A 20779-nucleotide genomic window follows, 5' to 3' on the forward strand; every position below is an offset into this window, starting at 1 on the left:
AGTCCATGTATTTCCTGAGTTGAACATGATTTTGAAAAATGCTTCTGAGACTCATGAATTGAACGTTTCTTCGAGACAGAGGTATAATTATTACGTTTAGGCGAGCAAGTATTGCTCATTCGATGAATTGTTGAATATTGATAGTTGAACCAATATTCCTTAATTCGAGTAAATATTGCTCATCTGAGCAAGTGTTGCTCGTCTGATGAATTATTGGTAGCATGACCAAAGTAAAACATTAATTAGAATGCTGGTAGTTGAACCGAGCATAATTTATAAGAATACTGATCATGAGATCTTCGTAAAGTTATTAGTGTTCGAATCTGGAATTATGATCCTTGGACTCAGAAACCCTAATTCGATCAATTGATGACCAATTTGATGGTTTATTGAATATTCAACCATGGAATGAAGGAGGGATCGGCTACATGGGATCATGGATCGACCATGTAGCGCATGTATGCTCGTGTGAGCAAATACCAAGGTCTCTGGAAGAGTTGGTGATTTGTTGGTGAAAGAATGATTAAATGCTGGGTTAATCATTAATAAGAAAAATGCTCGTCTGAGCCTTAGGTGATAAAACCTAGTTAATTACGAAGAGGTGAGGGACCGACCAAGGGGTCATGAAACTGGCCCTGGGTGGTCACGGGATCGACTTACGATCACTCCATGAAATTCCAAAATTATTTGAAAGAGTTTTGGACCTAATACGTGCAATTGTGCAAATTAGGTCAAATCATGAAAATATGTGGGACTGGATCATTGCGAGCCAAAGAACCAACCTTGGTCAGTCAAGGTAACATGCTCGTGTCGTCGACACGTCCGTGCCTTAGTCTTGAGAATTTTGATATTTTCTGGTGTGCGTTTGAGCAACCATTTGAAAAAATATGACAAAATCAGGGTTTTTGCTAGGGCTGCACAAGACCCGCCCACGATACCCAAACCCACCCGTACCCGCTAAATCCGTGGGTTTTTAATCCATACCCGCCCGTTGTGGGTGCGGGGTTGGTTATGAAAAAAAAACCGATGTCTGTGGGTGCGAGGTTGGTTTAAGCTAATACCCGCCCATACCCGCCCAAAAAACCCGCAGATTATATAACATTAGATAAAACTAATCCTAGTCGTCCATTATGAAACCCTAATACTAGTAGATAGGATAACTGATAACCCTCATTCACTTTCTACACTCTTCTCTCTGTTCGGCCTCTCCTCTTCTTCCTCCTCAGTTCTTCTTCTTCACCTACGAACGACAATTACCAGAAATCTTCACCAGAAATCGACAACAACAACTTCGAATCTTCACCAGAAATCGACAACAATCGAAAAATCAACAAATTCAACACTTAATCTTCATCTGTGAACTTCCTAGATATGAATATTTTGGGGGTTTTGGTTTTTTTTTCTCACTTAATCAAGGAGAATAGAAGTTACTCTAAATACTTGAATATAAAGCGGGTTTAAACCCGTTTAAACCCATACCCGCCCAACCCGTAGCGGGCGGGTAACAAAACCCGCCCGCTGTTTGTGGGTGCGGGGTTGGTTATGGAAAAAAAACCCGCAGTCTGTGGGTGCGAGGTTGGTTTTAGCTTATACCCGCCCATACCCGCCCATGTGCAGCCCTAGTTTTTGCTGAAACTGAGGAAACTTCATGAGATGAAGGAAAATAATTATAAAATGAAGGAATGATGAAGCGTGGGACCTCCGAGGCCAAGGCATGGCCGGCCGTCCAGTGACCACGGTCCCGTGATGCTTTTCCTAATTTTATATTATTTTTTCATGAATTTATGAAAATATCATGAAATAAAGGAATTTGTTGACATTAAGGAGTTTCCTTGAAGTGAAGGAGTTTCCATGGGATCAAGGAAGCAAATAATATTAAAATAATAAAAATATGGGCGTGTGGGACCGGCTAGGGCATGGTCGCCGACTTGGGCCCGGTCCCACGAGTTTCCCTAATTTTTATGTATTTGTTATGTATTTTTCCATGATTTGAAGGAATTTTCCTAATTTAAGAGAAATACCATGAAATCAAGGAGTTTCATGGGATGAAGGAAACCTTAAAATAATAATAATAAAATAAAGGGACGTGTGGGACCGGCTGGGGCATGGACGGCCGGCTGGGGTTCCCACGGGTTTTCCTAGTTTTATATTATTTTTCATGTATTTTTGAAAATACCATGAGATGAAGGAATTTTCATGAGATTAGGAAAATAAGAATAAAATAATGAGGAACCATGAGGTATGGGGCCGGCCGGGATCAAGGCATGGCCGGTTGGCCAATAATCACGGCCCCACGATATTTTTTCCAATTTTATATTATTTCCTTCGTGCAAAGGAAGCACCATGAAACTGAGGAGTTTCCTCAAAACGAAGGATATTTGTTCAAATGAAAGGATTTTCATAAGATCAATGAAAATAATAAAAAATATGATAAAATATAAAACTGCCGTGGGATTGGTCACGGCACGGCCGGCCGGTCGGTGATCCCAATCCCCTGGCGCCTTGGTCAATATCTTAATTATTTATTATTTTCCTTCTTATTTTGCATAGGTTCATCGTTTCATCGTATTTTGAAATACTCGTTCGTGCGGTGATTGTTAGCGCATCATCGTTGAGTACGCTTGCACCTTCTGAGCCGGGGCTTACTCAGAGCTAGCTTAGGCCCCCGTGCGTTGAATATTTATTACTAACCCATGGATTTCTGCTGGGAAGAACCATAGATTGAAGTAACGAAATATTGCGAAAATATTTGAATATTTTTCGGAAATTCAGTGGATGAATCCAAGAATTTAGGAATAATTAACTTATGGCTCTATACTAGCAGAGCAAGCTGTCTAGGAGCATTAATTATTCTGACATGAGCTTCTTGGAGCTTCATATCCTTTATATAGTCAGCGAAACTCGTTGTTTGTATCCTGAAGACGTTATCGCTCTATACTAGCAGAGCAAGCTGTCTAGGGGCCGTCAATCTCGTGATTCTATATAGAAATAATTACTGAAGTGTTCAGTAGTCATGAGATATGTTGTTGTCCAGCCGAGAGACTGCATATCTGTATGTACTCTGAGAGACAATATTCTCAGTCAGAGATTCGATGAGAGACCCATGTCTCAATACTCGCGTCTGATTGCTGGATCAGAAGCTCGTATAGTTATGGGTTTACGATTTTAACCTTTATCGAAAATCCACCATCTACAAAGGGGTTCAGGAAAAGGATTATTACCTAGAGAATGGACTGCAACTTGCCTCATCAAGCATGGCAACAATCATCTCTTGCATCGCATTGCCGAGCAGATGATATGAGTTACCATGGTGTCATAATCAACCTGCAATTAGTTTGTATGAGCGACAAGGTTGGACCACGAATATTGCAACTCATTATGGCTGCTTACGTACCCTCCTCCTTACCTTGAAGGGATCAAGCACTGACTGTTATTAATCCTCATTGGAACAAGCAAATAAAGCCAACTCGTTTTGCAAGGCCAAAGCCAAACAAATGCCTATTATGTATAGGCGAAAAGTGTTTTCTGAAAATGTCGCGCAAGAATTTGCATCATTGTCCTTTCTTTCGTATTGCACCATGGTGGTGCAATCTTAGTTCACAACTGCAACGATGATGTGTAAGTATCATGAAGCTCTTTCGTCTAAGCAACACACCTTAATGATGCCTTGTTTCATATAGGATTTACTAGCTAAGTTTTAAAGCTTAAGGCACATCTCCGCAATATGCACCTTTAACAAACAACCCGTCCTTATGTGTGTCTTATTAACATTTCTTCAGCTTAAAATTGGGGAGCAATTTGACATGATCGCTTCACTATTCATGGTCGTTTCCATGTAACCAAATGTCGTACTGGACAGCCTCGTACTAGCTTGAAGCACTATGATGACGTTATACTACTCTTAGTCATCCTTGAACTGGCTGATGCACCATGATGGTACAACAATGCTCTTATCTGGCCACCCAGTGGCGTGATGCACCACGAGGGTACAACTTTGACTCTTGGGGAATATAACATGCATAACGCACCATGATGGTGAAATATTGGCTTTAGGCCAATATTCCTCTTAGTACGCAACATAAGCTTGAGACGAAGCTTTATGTCATGCCATGCCCCCATGCAAAAAGTACGGGCGTTACATGAGTAATGCTTATGGGAGAAAATATGTCTCCACTCATGCTCATGAGTCGTAGACGTTACAAGATACCTTAACGCACTCGACCAGTTATATCTCGAAAATATTTACTTGTAATCACAAATATTCGCGTCTTGGAGACCAAGAGCTGAGTTTTTTTCTCGCGGGAATTGATTTTAATCCTTGTGGAGTTAAACTCGTTTTGTGAGGGTTGAATTTCGTCTTTTTTATGGTGGATTTGAAGCTAGGGATGGGCTTTTCTTTTGGAGACATTGGATAAAACCAAAGTTGAGCTTTGTCTTTTTGTAACAAGAGATGAAGCCACAAATGATCTTTGTCTTCAGCCGGTGAGGGTTGAGGCCAGGGATTATCTTGTCTTTTAGCGTCCAAGGCTGAGTTCACGGTAACTACAATATCGGATCTTCCTCAAGCAGTGATCCTTAAATATTTTTCTTATGAGGGATCTTCGAGGATAAAGAAGTTATGAAGCAAACCTCAAAAATTAGGATAACTTACTCTCTTCAAATGGTATAGAGATTCCTAATCAATTCTACACCTCACAAGATCAATCTAAGAACATATATGAAACTTTTGGAATTATAAAATCCGAGACGAAGAGAACTTTGTAATTTTTATCAATCTTATTCCATGATCGATAGTTCTATGGCCATATAACAGAGAGACATGCCTTGGAATATACAAGAATTACGATAATAAAGATAAAATTCCAGATATCTAGAACTATCAGGTAAAAGATAGTCTGACCAGACTTCACGAATTCCTTAGTGTATACTTTAAAATTCGCAACCTTATCTTGGAAACCTAGGTATTAGAGGGCGCATCTGGACCAACTAAGACACAGACTTGCCATGATTAATATTCTAGTATGCATATAATCTTCTATTTATAATTAAGTATAAGGCTTGGTAGATTACAATAAAACCGATTTCGTGAACAAGCTTCCATGTTTGCGAATTACTCCGATACCAAGTAAGATCAGTTTCTCAATATAGATTGATTCATGTAAGCATGTGAGAATGCTTTATATTTTATCCACTTCACCTCCCCCAGCAACAATACATCAACAACTGTCTTCACTAGTATCTTTACTTCAAATGAAATTATTTACAAACGCTTACGACATAAATCTTTTCAAACACTTTAGCATGAGTATATCCTCAGTGTATACTCTGACATATTGCGAAGCAACTCGTAGGCATGGAAAGTATATCAACTAGAGGAGTCAGATGTGTAGGGTCTTCCGAGATCCAAGAGATGTGATGAGCACGATTGATGCTACTTCGCTCGGAGGGTGATTGAGACTCAACTGCATTCCAGTCCGAAGTTTAATAGCAGGCTAGTGTTGTAGCAGTTTAATAAATTATGATGTTTAAGGTGGACGAGGTCCTATGGTTTTCGTACAAGATTGTAATTTCCTCATTAAATTTTTTTTTTTGGTGTCTTGTGTTATTTGTTTTCAGCATTTCATTGTTTATATTTATAGTTAAAATATCACAAGTAGTACGTTAATCAACCTAGACAGTTTTTAACTCAAATTGTGTGAAACCTGCTAGACGTTTTCTTATGAATTCGTGTTTTGAAATATAGATTACAAGACTTTATTTTCTTGGAATTTGGTTCGTGTATAGTTCGGGCACATACTAGGTTGACCTTGTTTTTTCAATCAAGTATAAGGATCTTTTTGTTGATCTATACTTATTGATTATACAAGGAATTGCGCAGACAGTTTCACGGCCGAAAAAGTGGGTGGATTACTAAGGTACACTCTCCTTTTCATTTTTCTTGAGAGATGTTGATTCCATCCTTATGCCTATATATGAAGTTTTAATCCCGAAAACACAGAGGTACCAAGTACTGATGGAGGTTTAGGCATGACCCGACTTTTAAAGTAGGCAATTTTTTGTTTCATAGATTAGGAGTAGCTATTCAGAGGGGGGTTGGAGCTTAGCTTGTTGCTCGGCTTCAACCATTGCCTTGACCTCTGAGATTACTTAGTTAGATTTTTTTTTTCCTTTTGATTTCAATTTTATTTTATTTTATTTTGTGCTTAATCTATTTTTCTTCTATTATTATATGCATTTTATTGATGATAATTTTAGTAGAAAAATAATTAATTTTCGGATTCATTAATTAGGGTGGTTTTGCCCGAGGTATGAATATTAATCTCATATTTATAGTCGTTATTCGTGGTGAATTAACGAGGTTTAGATAAAACCATATATATAGTTGTTAGAGCATTGCTCGGTCGAACTTGCATGCGTTGCTATCTCAAGCATGTTTGTAAATGTTAGTGATCAAAACTATAAGTCTTGATTAAAGCCTATTTAGATGTCTCGGACTAGGACATAGATTGTGTAGTTGAGCGTTAGACTTCACGACGTTCATCATTTGAAGACGAAGAACTACTAAGGGGAGCTTGTGGAACTTCATCGACAAAAGGTATGTGGAGACTGAAACTTATCTATCACTCGGAAAGTCTATTTCTACTCTATCTCCTATATTGAGACATAAGTCGTGTTACGATATAGTTTTCTATTATACACATTTAAGATTTCGAGTTGAGTTTAACTCGCTTATATATCTCTCGGAATATGTGTTGGCAAGCTTTCACTTCGGCCAAGTTCATCTTACATTCGTGACGAAAGTCCGAACAAGATCATATGAAAATTTTCGAGTAACATCCCACATGGTTTGTGTGATACAATCGTTTGGTGAAGTCTTGGGATGTTTCATTACGATAATTTCAATAACTTGAAAATTGCTTTGATGAAAAATAGTTTGTGAATAACAACTATATAACATCCTCTAAGAAAGTTTCAATGATTGAAATAAAGAGCTTAGAATCATGTAACCATGTTTGGATATAAATATAGTGTGTAAATCACATTATTGTGCAAGTCCAAAACCGAGAGCCTGAAGTATGCGTACCCGTACACGTACTGGTGGTTGTTGATGTCTGGGAAAGTATGCGTACCCGTACGCATACTGGCAGAAAGTTCACGTCCGTGAAAATCTGCTGGAGTTTGGAAAGTGTTGTAGTATGCGTACCCGTACGCGAACTGGCGTAACCAAACTCAAGTCCGGATACTCAAGTATGCATACCCGTTTGCGTACTTGAGTGGGTTACTTTCTAAAATCGGTTGTGTACATGAACTTAAACATTTATATTATAAGGAATGCAATCTTTGCAAATCGTGGCTAGAATGTTCATAAATTGATTCGAGTGAATCAAACCGATTTTGTTTCGGTTATGTTCTTGTATACTTCTATGAGAATATAGAAATTGAACGACTCTTTAACTAGTTTCATTTGAGTCATTTGAACTAGTTATGGTTAAGATGAATATGGTTGACATGGGAGTTATCATATGGCTAACTTCGGTTAACGATTGTTGAGCCAACATGGTGTACACGTTTGGGCACGGTTCATAAACCTAAATGAGGGTACATTTTATTTGTGTGTAACAAGCTAAGTTCGATATAACAGTTGAAAGATATTAGCTTGGTTGAATCAGGTTTTTCGTCTAACAGTGAATAATGAATGCTTTGTTACCAAGGTAACTTGGATTGCAAACCCTGATTTGAAAACTATATAAAAGAGAACTCTAACAACTGGGAAACCTAATCCCCACACCTTCTGTGTGTTACTAGTTGCATAAGCTAGAGTCGATTCTCCTTTGACCTTAGGTTTTCCTAAACCTTGTAAGTTATTGACTTGAAAGACTTCATTGGGATTGTGAAGCTAGACCCAACTATTTCTCTTGTAGTTGCGTGTTCTGATCTTTCCCGATTCTATCGTTTGAGTACTATCTTCTCTAAGATTTGATCTAGATTAATTTCTCCGATAGGCAAGATAAAACGTGATCACAAACATCGTCGTCTCATCGTTTGTGATTCCACAATATCTAGTTTCTCCATCATACGATTTAGATTATTGTGAGGTGATTGATAATACTAGGTTGTTCTTCGGGAATATAAGACCGGTTTATCAATTGCTTTATGTTCACCTTGATTTATCAAAAGAGGGAACAAAAACTCTTGGATATTTCTATCGGACACAGATTTATTCGACCCTAAATATTTTTCTGTGTGAGACAGATTTGTTTATCAAGTCTTCGACTTTGGGTCGTAGCAACTCTTAGTTGTGGGTGAGATCATCTAAGGGAATCAAGTGCGTAGTATCCTGCTGGGATCAGAGACGTAAGGAGCTCAACTATACCTTGAATCAGTGTGAGATTGATTAGGGTTCAACTACAGTCCAGTCCGAAGTTCATTGGTAGTAGGCTAGTGTCTGTAGCGGCTTAATACAGTGTGGTGTTCAATCTGGAATAGGTCCAAGGGTTTTCTGCATTTGCGGTTTCCTCGTTAACAAAATTCTGGTGTCTGTGTTATTTCTTTTCCGCATTATATTTTTATATAATTGAAATATCACAGGTTGTGCGTTGTATCGATCATTAGGAAATCCAACCTTTGGTTGTTGATTGAGATTGATTGATCCTTAAACATTAGTCTTTGGTACCGTTCAAGTTTACTCCTCTTATATTAAACTCTATAAGAGTTATATTAGTCTTTGGTACCGGGCTCGCAGATTTCTATTTGCTTTGATTGCGGATTGAATTTAGAGTTAGCGATATTAAACTCTTCCATATACTTTTCTCTAGATTGAGTCTGACTGTCCAGATGATTCTCTAGAAAGTATATTAGAGTAAGTCCTCTCAGATTGCAAACGAATTGTTGGGTGTGGTTGTTAGACCCCTACATTTTCAATAGTCGTTATTCGTAGTGAATTAACGACGTCTATATATATTCGTAGATTTTAGGATATCTCCTTGAAAATCTACTAATTTCTATCAATTTCTACCATTTTATCGGTTACTTTTGTCAATTTTTATCCCGCTACAACAATATTATCCTTTTTAACGCTTCCGATCTGCATCAAGTACAAACCCAACTTTTTCGTACGACAACCCATATGGATAAAACTTAATACAATTGCAAGTAGACAAACTGAATGATCCTTGACAATATGTATATATAGTTTATATCTCTAACCTCTACTCAATCAGTACGTATATAGACACAGGGTCCGTGAACCTGATTGTTAAGCAGAGTACTTGGATGATCTCAAAAATCAATATCAAGGATCAATCTAGTCATATCCAAATAATCCAATCGGAATTCTTCCAAGTAATTAAACTTGTTATCTATCTTTCAAGATACAAATTCTACAAGAACTAGTCTCATAATCTATTACAATTAAGAGGATGTAACAACTTAGACTGAATATGTATAAACCTGCTTAAATCCAATTATAAAGATAAACAATATAATGTGGAAAAAGGAAAACACAAGATACCAGAAGTTTTGTCAACGAGGAAACCGCAATAACTGAAGAAACCTGAGACCTCGTCTAGATTTGAACACCAAATTGTATTAAGCCGCTACAGGAACCAACCTATTATCAGACTTCAGACTGGAATGTGGTTGAGACAAAATTTTTGAATTTTTGTACTTTTTAATCTGGCTCAGTAGCTGACTCACCTGGTATAGTACTTTCTTCGTTATTATCATCAGCTCATGTTCAACCAAAAAGTACAGACCTAGCAGATGCACCAAGCCTAGGAAGTCCTAGTAACTAAGAAGACTAAGAAGCCCAAACAATTCAAAACCAGCAAGGCCTTCTCTAAGTTATACAGGGGTAGATTCCTTATCAAGACGACTAAACCCAGTTATGAGATTAGTAAATTCCGCACTAGCTAACCCAAGATCACCAACTGTTGGTCATTAAGCATGAAACTTAATATCTGCACTTCGACCAGCCCGTGTCGAACAATCTACGAACGAATCCTCTGAAGGATCTCTACTTTCTCCATTAGCTGATATCAACACAACAAATTCAACCATTTCTAGATCACCACCTGATACACAGGAACTAGCCAATCGATCAATATTTCTCGTTTCACCAGCAAATCCAAGGTCACCAACTGTGTTAGCAAAATAAAGAGTTTCAAGATTCAGATAAGGTCCAGCATTTCCCGGCTAAGCTAACTAGGATCCTCGTCTTTCAAATCCAGTTTTCAAAAGCCTGAATTCGATCTACTAGGTGGACCACCCGGTGTAACTTACCTACTGTATGGACAAAATTTAGCCCATTTTTATCTATAAAAAGCTTATCCATCATCTAAGAAAAATATCCGAGTACCAGAACTTCTTTCATAAATTGAACCACGAAACCTACATTAACTGACCACTAACTTATTTTCTCTAATCTCCTCCGTAGATATGGCCAAAATTGGATTTATTGTTAGGGATGACAGGTTGGATCCACGACGGGACTGTCCACTCTGCTAGGTAAGCTTAGTAATACTGCATAAAAAAGAACTCAGTGGAATGTAACTCATTTTCAACCGTCATCAGATATGTATTGATAACTTGCGATGTTAATGAGTGTAAAGCTAACATCGAAAACTGTTGCCTCTGGGTGGCGTTTCTAACTGTAAGAGCAAGTCTTATAGTGGAATCCAACCTATTCCAAGTGTGGGAAACTTGTGAAATGTCAAGTCTAGTGGTTTCCAAGTTGGGGTCTTCCACAGTTTTTCCAAGCCATGTTCCATGATTTCATGGGATAGCCCGTGGAATCCATGAAAGTGCAAATCAGATTAGCGTAAAACGCTATTCAGAATAGCGCGCTAGAAGACGGAAAACAACAATAAAAATACCGCCCAACGCTAATCTAAATAGCGTAAAGCGATATTCAGATTAACGCTTTTTTTTATCCGTAAATTTAAGACGAGCCGTTGAAGTCTGATGAAAAAGCGCTAATCTTAATAGCGTAAAGCGCTATTCTGAATAGCGTTTTTCTGACGCTTTTCTTATTAGCGTAAAATGCTATTTTGATTACCGTTTCTACAATTCTACCACTGTACTTGACCTTCCATGAACTATTCCAAATGCTGAGATGGCGTGGAAAATGGAAGATGGAATTCTTCCACCTTAAGACATGCTCTACGCATGGTACATAGACCGTCCCAGGTTAGAGATGCCAACAACAAATTAGAGTGCCAACAACAAATTAGAGTAACAATGCAATCGTAGCATATTCTTATAGGATATATGGAATAAACCTGTTCCCTTGCGGGGAAATCTCTTTTCCTTTTGTCTACAGCTTTAATAATTAATAAGTGGATATTCTTATTCACTTGTTTCAGCACATACTAGTGAACTTCCTCGACGAATTTCCATCCATTCATTTAAAAACAGTTGTTAGCCTTGTAATTTTCATAATCATCATCGGAAACACTTTTATTGTAAACGCTAACTTTAAATAAGAGCAACTCTGTCAAATTCTCATCAAACGTAGAAATGAAGACCAACTCTTGAGGGAATTTTTCCGATAAATATGTCAACAGGTAAGTGATGAGACAACCAAGCCCTATGACAGAGATTGGCGACCCGAATCGTCCAAGAGGAAAAACGTGTTGCAGAATTGCATGTGTTTTTGTGAGTTGTTGTGTTGCTGGCAAATCATTACGAGAGAAAAAGATAAAAGAGAATTGTGAGTGCTTATTCTCCCAAATATGCGTCAAATGAGTCCGTCATCGCTGTTGCCTCGTTTCTAATTTACTAAGACAAGAGTGGACTTTATCTTCCACTTTGGTCAAGAAAATAACATAACCCCAACAACAAAATTAAATTTGTGAAAAATGCGTGATCTGTTGTCCGTCTCTTCAAAGCTCAAACCATGAGTCATATAAATGCTGGGCCTAATTTTGATTGGTTAGTAAACAATATTGATCAGTCAAACTCTTGATAAATAGAAGAAGTAGGGAAAAAAAGAAAATTATCGGTTACTATATAAAATCGGAACATCACGTAACAGGAGATCATTTTACCTCGGTCCGTACGATCAAAAAGCACGCCAAACATACACCACACACCGAATTTGGAGCGAAAACCAAAAATATAATAAATTAACAAAAATAAATAATAAATATCTTTTTTACTTTTTTATGAGCTATTTTCAGTTTTCTCTCCTGCCAAGATCGCTAATTAGCGTATCCTCCTTAAATAGATTGAATTTAGCGTTTCTCCTATTATTAACTTTTCCATCCATTATCCAGTTTGTTGAGTCAGCACTAATGTCCACGTGGCAAATTAAATACTACTTTTTCCAGACTACCCAAACTAACCTCTTATATTTGCGTCTAATGTGTCAGTGTGAAAAAATCCATTTAATCCGACGGGTTCAGTGACGATTAAACAATGAAGGGTCATCTAAATATTTCTTTCACGTAAGGTTTCAAACCAACCTTATATCACTTCACGCGTTGTACCAGAAAGACAGAAAGAGAACTGAAGAGACGAAACAAATCCCCAAATCCGTTATCGTGAAATCCTCAGGTTTTGATCGATTAGAATAAGATTTTGATCAAAATAAGAAGATTAGAGCAAGGGTTCTCCCGGATTTCAACGATTGGATTTAATTCATGGGAAAAAATCCATTCTGATCGGTGGATGTCAAGACGTTTTGATCCAATTGAGCTATCGGCTCTTCAATTTCATCTTCAATTCAGTGGTGTGTTATTCTATTTTCACCGCAAGTTGATCTCAGACGAAGAAGAACGCGATTTGATACCGATTAGTGTTACTTATTTTTTCATGCCGTGATATTATTATAGCGATTTCAGGATTCATAGGAGTCAGACTGCTTATAAAAAGGGTTTGTTTGAATATTCACTTCTATTGATATGACTTTAAAATTTAATTTATTTTTGTAGTGGTGGATTTTGGTAGATTCTGAATTGGGTGTTTTGGGTGTTTTGATTCTTGATTTTGATATACTGGGAATTGGGGGTTTGAGTTATTTCGCTGATGTTAGAAGACTTGGGAAATGTTAGAATAGTGTTTAAGCTCGGCAAAAATTGATAATTAGAAATCAGTGGTGATGGTGGGATTGTTCAGAGTTAATCGATTGTCTGTTGTTAAACGTGAAATACAGAAACTGAAAGACGCATCTGAGCTGAAGAACAGAGAATATGATTTATGGAGAAGATGAGTATTTTGAGAAGATGAGGAAACACGTGTACAGTTTCTGCCACGTATGCACAGATGCTGACTCAGCTAACCGAACAATGGATGGAAAAACTAACGACGAGAGGAAACACTAATTTCAATTTATTTGGGAAGGAAACGCTAATTATCAATCTTGAAAGGGGAGGAAACGAAAAAGAGCCTTTTTTTTATATTTTTATGGTAACTTTAATTTTTCCTCTCTCTATCAAAAAATCTGAAAAATAACGATTCTTTCTGATTTTTTTTCTATTACATAGAGATTTTCAGAGAGAGAAAAGAAAGAAATGGGTGTAACCATCATCATCATCATCTTCAATTCCTTATCTCATCATCTCTGAATATATTTCTACCTTCAAACTATGAAGATATATTCAGGTAATTATTATTATCATTAACAGGATAGTATTCCTTCTGAAGAAGCCGGTGATTTGTTTTCAGTTACCGGCTATGTTAACTACTCTGTCTCAGTTTCTTTCTCCATTCTTGGTGGTGCGTTTTTTTATTAAAAATAAAAAGATTAGGTCAATTTTCATAGTTGAATTCTTTGATTATTTGTTGACCTAATTAATCCTTCGAATTGATCTTGAATAAAACATTGTTTATCTTCAGATTTGAGGGAAGTGACAATTGGTTGAATTAGATCGATATTTTCAAATGCTCTTCATACACTGTGTACGAATCTAGGCTAAGAATTTTGATTTTTGTTGTCTAGAATTTCGATTTTCTTCAGAATTTTTATTGAATATTGAAGAAATTATTACATTGCTGATAAGAAATGAGTGAAAAAACGGTGCCAGTACCGGTTGGTAAACAAGGAGGAGGAGGTCGTACTAATGGATGTAATCCTGTTAAGAAAGCAGGTCCAGTAACCATGGATCATGTTCTATTGGCGTTGCGTGAAACTAAAGAAGAAAGGGAAGCCAGAATTCGGAGTCTATTTAATTTCTTTGATGTTGCAAATGTTGGATACCTGGATTATACACAAATTGAAGCTGGTTTATCTGGGTTACAAATACCGGCAGAATATAAGTATGCAAAAGATCTTTTGAAAGTTTGTGATGCTAATAGAGATGGTAGAGTTGATTACCAAGAATTTCGAAGGTATATGGATGATAAGGAGTTGGAGTTGTATCATATATTTCAAGCTATTGATGTTGAACATAATGGGTGTATATTGCCGGAGGAGCTGTGGGATGCGCTTGTCAGAGCAGGTATACTATACATTTCATAATGCTGTGATACTTTCATTTGATTGCACTTTGTTATTATGTCAAATGTTATGTGCTGTGATTTTTTTCTGTTTGATGACTTGTATTAAAGCTTAGGCTAGTCATTGAGTGCCGTCTTAACTTAACTCTTAAGAATCTGTACCACCAACATGTCGTTGTAACTTGTAATGCCACTTTACCCTTGTGCAAAACTCTACTTGTCTAGTCATTTTGCCGAGTTATAAACCTTGCATTCATTCAGTGCCAGGAAAGTTGCTGATATGATGTGACTGGCATATTACCCTTCGTATTTGTTTAGCGATGCTGGGAAATTTGAATTTCTACCTAACCGGGACTCTAGTTATTTTTGACATTTCACATTTGGTTAGATGGAGCTCTCCAAGTCATATATTTGGGTGCACCATATGGGTATTTTCTTGTTGTGCTTTGTCAGTTGCTTCTTATAAGGTGTGGCAGTTCTTCTTTTGCAGGAATCGAAATTGATGATGAGGAACTTGCTCGTTTTGTGGAGCATGTGGACAAGGATAATAATGGAATTATTACCTTCGAAGAATGGAGAGATTTTCTCTTACTTTATCCTCATGAAGCAACATTAGCGAACATATATCAGTACTGGGAAAGGGTTTGTGTTGTTGATATTGGGGAACAAGCTGTTATTCCACAGGGCATTAGTAAACATGTACATGCAAGCAAATACTTGATTGCTGGAGGAGTAGCAGGAGCTACATCTCGCACTGCAACTGCTCCTCTTGATAGGTTAAAAGTCGCTTTACAAGTTCAAACAACACGTGCTCACATTATGCCTGCAGTTAAGCAGATTTGGAAAGAAGGTCGCTTTGTGGGATTTTTCCGTGGGAATGGATTAAATGTTTTAAAGGTGGCCCCTGAAAGCGCAATTAGGTTTTACATTTATGAGTTGCTGAAGAATGTCATTGTTGACGCTAGAGGTGAAGATATAGGTGATATTGGTACTTCTGGGCGTCTTGTTGCAGGTGGTTTGGCAGGGGCTGTGGCGCAAACTGCGATCTACCCAATGGATCTTGTAAAAACTCGGTTACAGACGTTTTCTTGTGAAAGTGGAAAAGTTCCCAAATTGAGTCAACTTTCACGGGATATATTGGTTCAGGAAGGACCTCGAGCGTTCTATAGGGGTCTTATTCCATCTCTTCTTGGTATTATCCCTTACGCAGGCATTGACCTTGCTGCCTATGAGACTTTAAAAGAGATGTCTCGAGAATATATTGTCAAAGACAGCGGTAAGTACTTTAGCAGTTACATTTTGTTCTCTTCTAGTTTTGGTTTGCAGTCTTTTGCAGATCGATCTAGTTGTTAGTTGAAACCGACTCTTTTTCTTTTTCACATTAGATCCAGGTCCACTTGTGCAACTAGGTTGTGGGACTATATCAGGAGCTCTTGGAGCAACTTGTGTTTACCCATTACAGGTTGTTAGAACAAGGTATCTGTGGCACATTGTCTTCTCCCATTTTGTTTCTTGTCAGTTTGCGAATATGTTGCTTCTCTCATAGTACCCCGTGTTGATGCTAATTTGTTGTCGTTCTGCATCCTTTCCAGAATGCAAGCACAACGTGCTAATGGAGCTGCTGCTTATTCTGGAATGTTAGATGTGTTCTTGAAAACTTACAAACATGAAGGCATTAGAGGATTCTACAAAGGAATCTTCCCGAATATGCTTAAAGTAGTACCATCTGCGAGTATCACCTATCTTGTGTATGAGAGCATGAAGAAGAATCTAGAGCTTGATTGAATTGCGTTCCCGTAGCTTTGACTGATGTCTAGCTACCCTGTTTGACATGTCTGACTATAGCGAGCTGACAGTGGTGATGATGATGATAACAATAATAAGATTTCTGGTTGGTTAGGAGCTTTGATTGTTTCACTTAGTCATACATTATGCTTTCTATCAGCATACGACATGCATGGCTCGTGTTATCAGACATTTTTGCAGGCATTTATAAAAAAAAAGATTGAGAGGCAGCAAGAGTTAGTTCATTCAGGTTATTTGCCTGGCGGTCGATAGGTATACCTTTTTGTCTTCCCATTTGTGGTTCATACAAGTAGAATTTACACAAAGCTGGAAGGTTATTCTTTATGTTATATACTTATACTTATATGTATTTGCTAAATTAGATGATTCATTCGCATTCTTTAGCTACCCTGATTGACATGTCTGACTATAGCGAGCTGACAGTGGTGATGACGATGATAACAATAATAAGATTTCTGGTTGGTTAGGAGCTTTGATTGTTTCACTTAGTCATACATTATGCTTTCTATCAGCATACGACATACATGGCTCGTGTTATCAGACATTTTTGCAGGCATTTATAAATAAAAAAAATTGAGAGGCAGCAAGAGTTAGTTCATTCAGGTTATTTGCCTGGCGGTCGATAGGTATACCTTTTTGTCTTCCCATTTGTGGTTCATACAAGTAGAATTTACACAAAGCTGGAAGGTTATTCTTTATGTTATATACTTATACTTATATGTTTTTGCTAAATTAGATGATTCATTTGCATTCAGAAAATCTTCTCATCCACATGAACACGCACCCATACTAGGAAATGCCCACATTATATACTGAGGTAACATAAACAGACTGCAGGAATGGGGTAAATTCAGAAGGTGGTTTGGGAATATAAACAGAACCTGAAGACATCATTAACATAAATTGGCTTGAGTGAAGCAAGACAAATCTGAAATCATGGCCTTCCCAATAGGTTAAACTCTAGAGATAGAGAGTTTCACAGGGAAATGAACTCATGTTCAGTTTCAGTTATCTTTCTGCCCTGGTTGCTTGGTTTTGTCTATTTTCTGGAGGGGGAAAATAAGATCAGAGTCTCCTCTCTTTATCGTTTATATCATTGGTAGTGGCATGCTTTTTCTTTTTCATATTCAAGAGAAAAATGGTATTTCTGAATTGATTTCTTTTTCACACTCCGGGATGGAAACCATGGTATCGTGTTTGGGTTGTCCATCCTAACCTGGCTTCGTTCCTTTTGCAGAAATCTCTTCCACAATGTCTCCACACTTGAGAATACCGGCACAGGGTTCTTTACCAGTAGGCAAAGCACTATCCTGTTGGAATTTCAACATCTTAATCGTCATTTATTGGACTAAAAATGATCATATAAGTATCTTTATGTTCAAACCATTCTTAATCCTAGTACTCGCATATTTTACAAGCTAGGAAAACACCAAATAGATAGCAACCAGTTCATTCTAAATAGGAATGATTCAACATGAAAAAGTTCTGATACAGGTACAAGAGAATCATGTATTTATTTTATTTTTGTAATTTAGGAAATTTACTAAAAGACTAACATAGGGTGTTAATAACTCGCAATATGGATGAAGCAGAGCCATCTAACTGAGGGAGGCTATTCCTTCCTTGAATTAGATTTATCTACTGCTAGGACATTTTTAACACAATATGGAGGAGTGTCCTCCCAATTAAAAGTGCTATTAAAAAGTTTTGCTTCTTTGGCTAATAAATCAGGCGCATTGTTTGTGGATCTAGGAATGTAAGAGAAACCCACAAAAGAAGGACAAGAACTAATTTGTTGTTGAACTTCTTCCAAAATAGATTGCTTTTGATGCAGGGGTAGGGGTGTAAATTTTGCCCGGCAGCCCGAGGCCCAGTACCGTCCGCCCTGTCCCATGACAGTCCATGGGTGACCGTGGCCTTTTACGGGATGGCCCGACCTAGCCCATTTAAATAAGAGGGCGGGCACATGGCCCGGCCCAATACCCTCCCTATTATCCCGTCAATGCTACCCGCCAGTGTTATCCATTTACCTAGCCTAAGTGACTGTTCCAATTTTGTTTTATCCTAGAATATACTTGGTACATATACTTAATACAGTCAACCCTCGTAGTTTTCATATGTATTTTTTAACTTTTATTCCATATGAGTCTAATTTTGTTAACCATATAGAGAAAATATTGAGCAAAATCTAAGGCATTTTCCTTTTCTGATGATTCAATTCAGGAAAAATTATAGGAAGTTTGGTTTATCTTATTCCCATCTCAATTCTCGTATTTGATTATTAATTTTAAGTAAAACTTGTGTATTATTACTACTTTCTTTTTATTTTTAACAATATATATGTATAACATATATTTGTTTGTAATATTCAAGGTCCTCCCGGCTCTACCCGCCCGAGCCCAAATTACAAAACAGGTTTGGGTAGGCCATGGGTACTTACTGTAGATAAATAACCCTGCCCACCCGGCCCTTTTAATTTCATGGATAAGAGATGTTCCGGCCCGGCCTATACCGTCCCATTTAATAAATAGGTCGGGCTGCCCGGCCCGGCCCAATTTACACCCCTATGCAGGGGCATAAGCTATCTCTAGAACGTTCTTTAATTTAGGAGTGGTTTGCAAGTTATTGTTAAGTTTGGTAGTTTCCGTCTTTAGACTAGGGTTTCCTTACGTTTCTCTCGTTCTAGTATAAATAGGCTATTAAATCTTAGAATAGAAAGACTTTTATTATAATTTTCCTAAGTTTATAATCTATTGATTATATCAAAGAGTTAGGTTTTTTACCCTAAACTCAATTTATCTACGTTCTAAACTATCAATTTTGTGTTCAACTCAGTTATTTTTGTTCGTTCTCCCTAGCTTAGTGTTCTGATTTCTAGAACTGCATTAATTGGCGCTAGAAACCAAATAGACAAGCAAACCCTAGCGAACTACTATGGCAGGAAGACTTAGACTTAGAGTTAGAGTTAGAGGTAGAGGTAGAGGTGGAAACATTGATGTTAACGAGTTCAGAACCCTGATGGAAGACATGGCTCAGCGGTTGCAAACCCTAGAGCGAGGAGAACGTGCTGAAGCCCGTATGGAGAGACGAGAGGGCCGACGCAACCCTTTGGATTCACCGGAAGGTTTATCTGAAGAAGATGAACGCAATGAAGATGCAAATCGTGTTGTTCATGGTCCACAACAAGGAAGATTGGAAGATAGGTTTATTAAACTCTTGACTTAAATTCCGGAGGGGTGAGAGTCGAAGTAAGTGATATGACTGGGAGGATGCATGCCGAAGATTTTCTGGATCGGGAGGCTAGCATCGAGAATTATTTTGAGTGGAAACCAACGGCGGAAGCTCGTAAAGTGTTGTTTGTGAAATTGAAGGGAATGGCTTTACAGTAGTGGAAAAAGCTGGAGGAACAACGTACAAGGCAAGGCAAAGCGAAGATCCATACATGGGATCATATGAAACAAAAGTTGCGGAAACAATTTCTTCCACCTGATTACTTGGTGACGTTGTACGAAAAGTTTCATAACTTTCGTCAGTGTGATCTTAGTGTCGAAGAATACACAACCGAGTTTTATAACTTGTCTTTAAGAGTTGGTCAGAATGAAACTCCAGAGCAACTCACTGCAAGGTATATTATGGGTTTGAACATACCCATTCGAGAAGAGTTTGGTCTGCTAAGAGTTAACAACCTAGAAGATGCTTATCAATGTGCATTGAAAGCGGAGGAGAGGGTGAATCGTCGGTGGAAGAACCAAAATTCTCCTGCTCAAACAGGAATCACATCTGAATGGAATAAGGCTTCTTCTTGGAGTAATAAGGGCCAAGTAACTGCCAATACATCGAATATAACTGCTCAGACTACAAATGGAGCAAACAGGGTTAATAATCGCTTAACTATGAAGTGTTATACTTGTGGTGAAGACGGTCACATGTCGTACAACTGTGCACAAAAACAGGTTACACTTATTGAAGGCGATGGTGATGGAGTCACACTAGGGAAGCCGAAATTTGACGAATCTGATAAGGAAGAGGAAGATCTGCTGCCATTCAGAGGAGAAAGTCTAGTTGTCTGCAGAATTCTTACATGTACTAATATTGCTGCCGAGGAGGAAGACTGGCGACGTAAGAGTATTTTTCGCACAAAAGTATTCTGTGGAGGTAAGGTTTGCAAATTAATTTTGGATGGCGGCAGTTGTGAGAACATAGTGTCTCAAAAAGCAGTAGACAAGTTGAGTTTGTTAACTAAGGAGCACCCTCATCCATATAAGGTTGTTTGGTTCAAAAAGGGAAACGTAGTACCAATTACGAGAAGGTGCTTGGTGAAGTTTTCTATGGCAAATTTGAAGATGAACTGTGATGTGATGTAGCACCTATGGATGCCTGTCATATACTATTAGGCAGACCTTGGTTATTCGACAAAAAGATGACTCATTTGACTGAAGCTAATACTTGTACCTTTATGTATAATGGAAAGAAGATGACTTTGCATCCTATGAAGGAAGAGGAAGTACGAGGAAGGAAGGATGTGAAGCTACAGTCA

The 20779-nt window shown here is 37.9% G+C and overlaps 1 protein-coding gene across 2 annotated transcripts; it reads left to right on the top strand.

Annotated features, from left to right (window-relative positions):
* Nucleotides 1–12449: 12449 nt before the first annotated feature.
* Nucleotides 12450–16709, top strand: LOC113281222 (calcium-binding mitochondrial carrier protein SCaMC-1-like). 2 transcript variants are annotated; one of them, XM_026529909.1, is made up of 5 exons: nt 12450–12874; nt 13154–14438; nt 14927–15712; nt 15822–15912; nt 16029–16709. In XM_026529909.1, the coding sequence occupies exons 2-5, from the start codon at nt 14003–14005 to the stop codon at nt 16219–16221; spliced, it is 1506 nt and encodes a 501-aa protein (XP_026385694.1). In that variant the 5' UTR covers nt 12450–12874; nt 13154–14002; the 3' UTR covers nt 16222–16709. The 2 variants fall into 2 exon arrangements, with proteins under 2 accessions (XP_026385694.1, XP_026385693.1); XM_026529908.1 differs by having other exon boundaries at nt 12450–14438.
* The last annotated feature ends 4070 nt before the right edge of the window (nt 16710–20779 follow it).

Source organism: Papaver somniferum, chromosome 5 (genome assembly GCF_003573695.1).
Source record: "Papaver somniferum cultivar HN1 chromosome 5, ASM357369v1, whole genome shotgun sequence".
NCBI lineage: Eukaryota > Viridiplantae > Streptophyta > Magnoliopsida > Ranunculales > Papaveraceae > Papaver > Papaver somniferum.